Source organism: Calonectris borealis, chromosome 22 (assembly GCF_964195595.1).
Source record: "Calonectris borealis chromosome 22, bCalBor7.hap1.2, whole genome shotgun sequence".
Lineage (NCBI taxonomy): Eukaryota > Metazoa > Chordata > Aves > Procellariiformes > Procellariidae > Calonectris > Calonectris borealis.
In genome coordinates, this window is record NC_134333.1 from 2,955,573 (window position 1) to 2,965,769 (window position 10,197).

Consider the following 10,197-nt stretch of genomic DNA (forward strand, 5'->3'; position numbering starts at 1 on the left):
ATAATCACCCAACAACCGCCACTTGTCCCCAGTGAAAATAGCTTCATTATTTTCTTTCTCTTAGCAGTGAAGGAATATAATTTTTTAACTCCCAGTGGAAGCTTTCAACTTTGGTGTCAAACAAATTTCAGAACATTTACTGAGCCCGTCACCCATGCCCTCCCATTCAGATCAAGTGGATGTGCTCCTTCCTTGTCAAAGGACTTCCTTAGCGAGAGTTAGGGTGAGATAGAGAGGCATGTGGGACAGAGAGCTTCATTGGTGATAAAAACAGCCTAAAGTTTGTTGAGTTAATTCAGGAATGAAGCTGCCATTATGGTATGGCAGTATGCTTCAGAAAGAGTTCTCAGACAGTTAGTTCTGGGTGTTCTGTTCGCACAAGTCTTCTGCAGTCACTCTACTATCTTATCAGCAGTTGTTACCAAACCCATCTTACCCAGAGGAGGCTGTGTAGACTTGCTCACAAATTTTAATCATCATTGCCATCCAAAATGAAAAGAAACGCAGGGGAACAAAATATGGATCCTTATATTCATTGAATCCATAGAGCTGACATACTCTGCAACAGCTGATTCATCAGGTCTGTCTGAGAATTTGGGGCTCTTTTCATGACTCTTTACAAGAGTTTAATTTTTGTTACTGGTTAAGATACTCTGGTTTTCCATGCTGATTTATCCATTAGGCTGCTTTTCAAAGTTCTGCAGGCCCTTTACACCGTTTAAGTGATCCATTTTCCCCCTGAAGATTTAATGTTGGATGAGCTGAGTTAATTGCTCCTTCCCAGCCAATAGTCTTTGCACAGTAATGGGCTTTATTAAATGCCTCTGAATGTGCAATGGAACTACCTGAATATCTTCCCTCGGTCTGGGGCTACTCAGCTTGCTTAACAACAGCACATAGAGAGGTTTAATTATATGCTGAGTATAGACATTGCTGACAGGTATTTATCTCCCTTCCCTCCTCAGAAGATATTTGGGTTTTGGGATGATGATTTTAACATTGGTGGCTTTTTCACAAATGTGAATATCTTCCTTCCATTTTTGTGTTTTCATTATTCAGAGAACCATTGGTGGCTACTGAAGGTAATCCAGGCCCTAAAGAGACCGAGGCATGTGAGTATTATACTCTAAGTGGTTTAGGACAAGAAAAAGAAAATATTTCAGAACAATCTGCTGTCCAAGAAATTTAGACTGTTTGCTCGTATGAGTAATTAGATTGCATGATAGAAATCAGGGTGAAGAGAGACACGATGTGTTGACAATAATGTATTAGTAAGATATTCCTATCCTAAAGCAGGGAGGGGCAGAAACTTGAATGATTTTTAAAATGTACTTAGCAAGGGAAGCTCATGATTTCTACTCCTAAGTCAACTTAATGCTTGCTTTGATAAGTAGGAATGAAAGGACAGTCCCAACATTTGTACTTTTTTTTTTTTGGTGCATGAGCAATTAATAGGTCTAAGATGTGACTCTCATGCTCTTTCTTTCATTTAGAACTGCTTGACAACAACCTGTGAGGATGAAAAAGACCAAGGTAACAAAAAACTGGTGACATAAATCTTCATAAAGCAGAGATTTAAAATATTTTCTGCATAGTCTATTTTTTAGCATGAAATATTTCCTTGGAAAGAGAGTGGATTCTTACAAAAAGCTACGGCCAAGACAGACTTATGAAGGCTTTGTATATACAAAAGGTGATATACATTTCACCTCTGTTCAAAAAATAACATTTTTGGAGACCTATTGCCATCTAGCTATCCTATCTGCTGCTATGGATGGAGAAACACCTATGGTAAGAGGTAATTCATGCTGCCTATGTCCGGATGGGGTTAATCACTCTTTGGAGGTACTTAGGGCTTCAGAGTAGGAGCCTAGATTAATTTTGACTAGACATCCACCTTTTAGAGGACATAAATTAGTGTAATGGCCCCTGTAGAAATGTAACTGGTAGAGGGAACATTACCAGTATATATCTCTGTCGATCATAAATTCTTGCAACTTTGAATGGTTCATCATGCTCCATGTTCACCTTAGCAGCTGAATGATGGCATCTCTACCTACACTTGGTGCCACCAACCTACTCTTCTGTGCCCAAGAAACTGGACATTTTTTCTGAACCATTACTTTTTTTTGCAGAGATCAGCCCATATATGCATCAGTTGCCTTGTGTTGCAACTAAGTACATGTGTATAAACATCAAAGAATTGCATGTGTGTGTCTATATATATATGAAGGAATTAGTCACCACTGTCATGGGAATGTTCAGATGACTGATAAATTAGACCGGTTTCAAACTTTAAACAGAACTTCACTAGGTTGACATTCATTATTAATACACATCGTCGGTGGTTAGTTTTTAATCATTATCATTCATTATCACCATCTATTCAAGTCTTAACAATGTTATTCTGTGCCTGTTAGTGTCTGACACAACCAAAGCTACTCCCTGCAATTCAGCAAAGTTACTGCTGCTTTGATGACACTGGTAATACCCTTCCTCAGGCCCCCCATCCACCATCTGAGGAGAAAATCCCCGAAGAAGCTTTCAGGAGGACTTTTTTTCCCCCAAAAGACAGACTCTTGATCCAATCTATGTATTTTCTTAAAAGGAAGGTAGGAAGAAGCCCATGAATTGTATATTTTCTTTTTCCAAGGACATTTGATTCATTTTTCCTGTAGGTAAGTTTAGATCTGCCCCTTTTCAACCTTTCCCAAAGATATTTCTGCTTTTGATATTTTTCTCTCTATATCTAGTTTTAAATAAAATGGCAAGACATTTCTTCTAAGTGTCATGTTATCTTTTATTTATTTCTTTCTTTTCAGGGTTGATTTTCCACATGAGAAAACTAGGAACAGTTATTAACTCTCTCCCACATCAGCATATTTGTGGAGCTAGTGAAGAACCGGTACAGAAGTAGAACTCTGTTGTGTTTCACACAGAAATATCTGAATTATTCATTACATTTTCTGCAAAATCAAGATTCAGAAATCCTTAAAATGATCCCAGTAATTTATACATGGACTTTACCCCTGAAAAGTAGGACTCCAGTTCCATGGCTAGACTCACAGTATACCAACATGACAGACATAATAGTCCTGAATCTTCTCCCACTTCTGTGGAGCAATGTGTTCAGACAAACAGTTAATGCCCTTTACTACATTTCTAGCCTTTCGGTGATCAGGAGACACACCTGTGATGGGCAAAGCTGTGACTGCTCACACTTGTTCACAGGCATTGCCAATGTGTGATACCCACCGGGATGCAACATCCCACGCTAGGTCATGGAGTTGGCAAGCAACATAAATAGGTTCAAGATTGTGCTTGATCCACGCAACAAAATTACACAAAAGAGCAGCTGGGTTCAATCACACAGAACTTCCCTTCTGAACCTACTACTTTGTACAGGGATGGCCTGATTTACCTCCCCCTCTACTTACTGTTGTAACACTACCCTGCCTGGCCACCCTACTTGCACATTTTACAACAACCATGAAACCTCCATGCCTCCCTCAGTAAGATTGGGTCCCTGCTAGAACATTAACAATGGGAAGACTGGCGAGTTTTTAAATCTACATTATAAGGTCTCCATTAAGCAAGTCCAGTCTTACTGAAAACCCCTTTTGTTGCCTTCACTAATACTGTCAGCTAAGATCTGCCAAAGATCATCTTTGATTTCTCCCAGTCCTGCATGTTCAGGAGCACATATCCTGTTATGTTTTACAAAGCTCTGAAAATGCTCTATTTAAAGTAGTAATCAGTTAAATGAAATCCCATTGCAGGTATTATGCTGAAGTCTAGAACAGAGACACACTTTGTAAATCTACTAATATTTCCAGTTTCTCTCTAGGAAAAAAAAAAAGAACTAATTAATGAATAAGTAAATATTTATGACCACACCCAAGCTTTAACTAGCAAGACTTAAAGGGAAAAAGGTAATGTCTGGTTTTGTAGTTTTCTTAACTGTACTGATGTGGAGATGTGAACTGCTCACTATAGAGAGTAACAGCAGCATTTTAATGCTTAGTTTGCACACATAAGACACACTCTTAGACTGATTTGTAGTTTACTCTATGACCTAAAAGTGTGTTCACAAAGACGCTAGCTAATGACTGAGTTCACGTTTTCAAGTGTTTGCTAAAATCCTGGCCTGCATCTGTTGCCAAAACAGCTGCAAGTAATTTTTTTTTTCTTCTTTCACTAGACACACTAAATGCTTCACTTCTGTGCAAGAAAAATAGTTTTGAACAATAACTGGAGAAACTTTTCAGGCTTTACTAGTTCTCAGACCATTCAATTAACTCCCTTTCCTGACTTTTCCCAAGCCTGGCAGCTCTAAAGAGAAATGATGATCCCACAGTAATTAAAACTTTTGTAGTTTTCATAATTAGCATCAGTGAAGAAACAGGTGATATGTTGAAATGATCCACTTTTATTTTGGTTTTGGACTTACATGATTATGACAGGCCTAAAATGACAAATGTATTTTTACATAGCCATTTTGAGAAACCAGAAAAGGGAGCTGTCTTTTGGGCAAAGATCAAAGGGTTATTTTCCTGAGTAAAAATAAATAAATACCAAAAAACCTGATTTTATTATAAAATAACATTTTTCTTTTATTCTTAAAATAAAATAGTCTTTTCAATTCAGACTCAAAAACGAAGGTGCTATAAACAATACTTGCAATTAACAGAGTCCACCACAGAGGTCAAGCAAAACAGTGAGGCTAGGAAAAAAAATTCATCTGGAAAAAGCTGGTTGTAAGAAAGTCAACATAACCTTCATGCCCAGAATCTTCTTAGACAAGCCCAACCAGGTATGGCCTCAGCTGCAGCTGATGATGTTAAAGAACAAAGAAGAACTGGAAAAGCATGAGGTTTTCTTCTTCTGAACTCCAGTTTCAGATTTTAAAAGTGGCCACCCTGAAAATCTTCCTAACAGCTTTGGAATTGCAAGGTGTTCCAAAACAAATTTGGAGTTTTTCATTTTCTTATATGTTTAAAGTTCAAGGGTTTTCCTACTAGATTAAGTTGAATGTATCTCCACCCAAGGCTCCCAAAAGTACAAATACTATCTCAACGCCTAGACTCTCAGTGTTCTTCCAGAAGGTGGATCTTAATATGCACTGACAGATTTTTAGAAGCTCTTCATTAATTAGTATTCAAAGTCCATACTTTCCACAGAAGGCAAAACCATAACACAACACAACCATTACAAGGCAAGGGTTCCGGCAGTAAGTAAATATATCTATCTCATCACCCATAAGGGTCCCTGACAGAATAACAATGGTTCTGTTTCTCCTAAATGGAAAGAAAAATTCCACTAGCACAGAAACAGAATAAACAGAACTTGTAAACTGAAGTTTGCAAATCCATAGCATTGACCACTCTGTAGATCAAATAAAAACTTCCTTCTTCTGTAACCTCACCCTGTGTACATACCTGTGGCAAGTTCAATTTGCTGCAGTCCAAATTCATACACCAATATGGCCTTTCTCCTCTTATACTTGCCCTCCTAAATCACTCTTGTATTTCCAGCATGGCGTATATCAGATGCCTGGTTACCTTTTCAGAATCAGCTGCTACATTGCTAACGTGTACTGGAGACTCATCTTCCACCAGTTCTTGTCATGTAGGCAAAAAGTGAGGGAGGGACAACAGATCAGAGACAATATCAAAGTTTCTGACACTCACTGCACAAATATATACTTTGAATATTTATACATCTTCAGCCTTTAAGGTGGTTCCCTGCAAAGTTTCTTTACTTTTCACTTCTCATCAGTCTCAGAATTGTTCTGTAAGAATTGCACATGGAGAAATATTTTTGCAAGGCTTCTTGAATCTGCCTGTTCCTCAGACTGAAGATGAATAGGTTGAGCAGAGGAGATACCACCGTGTTGAGAATAGCTACCCCTTTGCTGATGTCAAGCCCACCCACGTGTGTGGGTTTAATATACATGAAAATGCAACTCCCATAAGAGATGAAGACAACAATAAGGTGAGATGCACAAGTGGAAAAGGCTTTCTGCTTCCCTGAAGCAGATGAAATGTTCAATATAGTGGAAATTATATTGGCATAAGACAGGACTGTGATAATGAGAGTGCCCAGGAGAGAAAAAACAGCTATTGAGAAGTTAACAAGATCTAGAACAGGTGTTTCTGTACAAGAAAGTTTTATTAAAGGTGTACTGTCACAGAAGAAATGGTTAACGTTTTGGTTGCAAAAGGGTAACTGGAAGACAACAATTGATGGGCCAGTCAGAAGTGCAAAACTCAGCCCCCATGAACCAAGCACTAGTAAGCTACAAAGCCCATTGCTCATTATGGTGGAGTAAGACAAGGGGTAGCAGATGGCTACATACCTGTCAAATGACATTGCTGCCAAGAGAAGAAACTCTGTCATGCCAAAGATGAAATACAAAAAAGATTGAACAAAACAACCAATCACAGAAATTGTGTTTTCTCCTGATGCAAGGTTGAACAAGACCTTAGGAATGACAGAAGTAGTAAAACCAATTTCCAAGAGTGAAAAGTTCCAAATAAAGTAATACATGGGCACATGGAGCCCACGGTCCACAATGCTGATGGTGACAATCACTACGTTTCCAATTATAATTGAGATGTAGATGACAAGGAGAACCACAAACATAAAGATCTGCAACTTCCTGTCAGCTGTGAAACCCACAAGGATGAAATTCTTCACCATGGTTCGGTTTTCCATCGCAACATTTACTTATGTGTCTCGTGATGTGAATAACTGGGGGGGGAGAGAAGAGGGAGGATTCAATGCTATATTTTAAATTTAAATGTATATGAAACATGAATCAGCAGAGAATTGAAAGGAAAATGACTCTCTAACATGAAGGCATGCTATCAATAAACTACTCAATACTTTTGCTTTCTTTCCCATCAGTACTAGCTTTTTGTTTATTCCTGATTTCGAAATATGGAAAATTACACAGCTGCTGTAGTTCATAATACCACTGTACAGCCAAATCCAATCTTCAGAAAGAAAGCTGAGAGGACTAAAATAAGATTTCAAATGAAAAACATGTCACTGAAGTCAGTTTCTACTAATCTTGTCTGATTTCTTTCCAATCTAAGAAAACCATGACAAAGTTTAAGGGACAAGAAGAGATCCTATTTTTGTTGATGCTTCTAAACTCCTCGATGTATTTGAAGCTAGAAGTGTTGCAAGAAAATAAATCCGCTTTCCTAGGAGTCTGTTTTCAAAAATTTTCACACGAACAGTAAGTTAGTTACCTTTGTAACAAGATGAAAGGGTTTAAGTCTGAGATGTTTCATGCTCTTGCCGTTCTAATGCACTAGCTAAGGCTGAGCGCTGTCTCTCATCTCCAGGCATATTCTCCAACACGGAGTGATGAAGGCTTTTAAGTAACTGACACAGAATAAGTGGGAGGGAAAATATCTACCCTGGGACAGCACGGAGTCTTGTAAATGTAAACACCACCACTGGATTAGCACGTTAAATTCTCTAATTACTGTTCATTCTAGACAGTGATCACTGTCAATGTATTCATGTATGAAGATGAACAGTAGGTCTCTCTAAAAGCATGGTTTCATTCTCTGGTCAATGGGAACATAAAAATTTGAGTTAGCAGACTGGTTCCCATTCTTCAGAAACCAATACACGTGGGACCTTGGTACTCAGTACTAGTTCACAGGCATTAGCAAGCTTGTCCTGGTTTTGGCTGGGATAGAGTTAATTTTCTTCCTAGTAGCTGGTGTGGTGCTCTGTTTTAGATTTAGTACGAGAATAATGTTGATAACACACTGATGTTTTAGTTGTTGCTAAGTAGTGCTTGTAGTCAAGGACTTTTCAGCTTCCCATGCTCTGCCAGGTGCACAAGAAGCTGGGAGGGAGCATAGCCACCTAATCCAACTGGCCAACAGGGTATTCCATACCATTTGATGTAATGCACAGTATATAAACTGGGGGAGGGGGGCTGGGGAGCAGCACTCGCTGCTCAGGGACTGGCTGGGCATCGGTCGGCGGGCGGTGAGCAATTGCATCGTGCATCACTTGTTTTGTGTATTCTATTATTGTTGTTATTAGTAGTATTATTATTACTACAACTACTACTACTGCTACTACTATTTTACTTTATTTTATTTCAATTATTAAACTGTCTTTATCTCAACCCACGAGTTTTCTCACTTTTACCCTCCCGATTCTCTCCTCCATCCCACAGAAGATGGGGGGAGTGAGTGAGCCGCTGTGTGGTGTTTAGTTGCTGGCTGGGGTTAAACCACAACAGTCCTTTCAGCGCCCAACGTGGGGCATGAAGGGGTTGAGATAATAACAAATTAACCAGAGCGTATTAAGGAATTTATATCTGTTAACAGTTGCCAGCCACAATACTGATTCGTCTGTTCTCAGTTTATCTGATCTGCACTATGCTCTTCTTGTTAAAGATTGGTGTTGGGTTTTGCAGTCTGCTGCGCTCTGCAGTGATTAGTGATGTTTTGCCTGGGAGATTTGTTATTAAAACATTGGCACTGGGTGTTACTTGGAATTTGGGTTTTGTACTGAAGCCATTACTCTACTTTGGGTACAACCTCATGGAGACAATTAGCAATTATAACTCTTCCTCTGAGAGGTTTTTTATGGAGGAAATACAGAATGGCACCTTCACTACCTTCTTCTGTGACGTGTCCTCCTTCAGTACAATAACTTTTCGGCATCTTGAACATCCTTGGGTAGTTAACATACTTCTATTGGTATTTTGGGGGAATATTGTTTTGGTTTTGTCTAAGGTTAATAAGAAATTTAAGAATATGATCCAGAGATCTGCCCCAAGGCTGGACAGTTATGAGTGGCATGATATATGGGACAGTATGGGCAAGTGCCCAGGAGAGTGGGCACCTCCAGTGTTTTGGAACTTCACCCCTGAACAAGTGCAGAATCCTGAAAAACTAGTGAAGTATTTGAAAAAAGTATGCTGTCACCCTGGCAATTCGAGGGAGACACAAATCACTGCGACGTGCTGGGGCCTGGCCCATGCCTACCAAGCCCTGTTCAACACTATTCAGTACCCTCAAGGGGAAGAAAAGGTCTCTGGATCAGACAAAAAAACAGGCCCTGCAGCTACCCCACCCCCCACGACAGGCACGGCGGCTACTCCGCCCGCTGCAACAGGGAACCAACCCATGCCGGTATCAGTCGCCTCTATACAGAAGAAGAAAATGCACAAGAAAATCAGCTCGTTTAGTAAGGGATGAAGATGAACCAGGGTCATCATGAGAACAGGAGGAGGAGGAGGCAGAACCCGTAAATGAGATGGTGACCACCCGATCCCCATCTCTGGGTGAGCTGCGAGATATGCGAAAAGACTTCAGCCGTCGTCCAGGCGAGCACATTGTCACCTGGCTGCTCCGATGCTGGGATAACGGGGCCAATAGCCTGGAATTAGAGGGTAGGGAAGCCAAGCAGCTGGGATCCCTTTCTAGGGAAGGGGGCATTGACAAAGCAATTGGACAAGGGGCACAAGTCCTCAGCCTCTGGAGGCGACTCCTGTCAGGCATGAAGGAAAGGTATCCCTTCAAGGAAGATGTTATATTTCCTAGGCAAGTGGACGACCATGGAATTAGCCGTGCTGGAAGTGATTTATGATGACCTGAACAATGAGCAATTACACAAAGATCCAGATGAAGTCAAGTGCATATGATCCATGTGGCGGAAGTTTGTACAGAGCGCACCAGCGTCACATGCAAACTCATTGGCAGTAATGACCTGGAGAGATGGAGAGGAACAAACAGTGGATGAATTGGCTGGCCAACTCTGGCAATACAAAGAAAGTCTCTCTTCCTCCCTACGAGCCTGCGTCTCAGTTGTGGATAAACTGTCCGAAAAATTGTCTCGGGAGTTCCAGCAACTCCAAAAGGATATGTCCTACTCCCCACCTGTATGGACCAGTGTCTCAGCCATTAGGAGTAAGTGTCCCTCTGCTCAGGAGAGGAGATGTCGTGGGTACACACCCCAGGGCTATCTGTGGTTTTACCTGCGTTACCACGGAGAGGACATGAGGAAGTAGGATGGAAAATCTACCTCGACCCTAGAGGCACAGGTACATGAGCTGTAAGGAAAAACAATCACACAAGGGGATTCTTCCAGGAAAACTGCTGCTCCGGTCTTCAGTGGGCAGTTCCCCAGACAGAGCAGAAGGGCTGATTCCACTTC

The 10,197-nt window shown here is 40.5% G+C and overlaps 1 protein-coding gene across 1 annotated transcript; it reads right to left on the reverse strand.

The window, feature by feature from the left end:
- Positions 1–5,757: 5,757 nt before the first annotated feature.
- On the reverse strand, positions 5,758–6,717 carry LOC142091756 (olfactory receptor 6C74-like). Its single transcript, XM_075171130.1, has one exon. The coding sequence runs from the start codon at positions 6,715–6,717 to the stop codon at positions 5,758–5,760; it is 960 nt and encodes a 319-aa protein (XP_075027231.1).
- Positions 6,718–10,197: the final 3,480 nt, after the last annotated feature.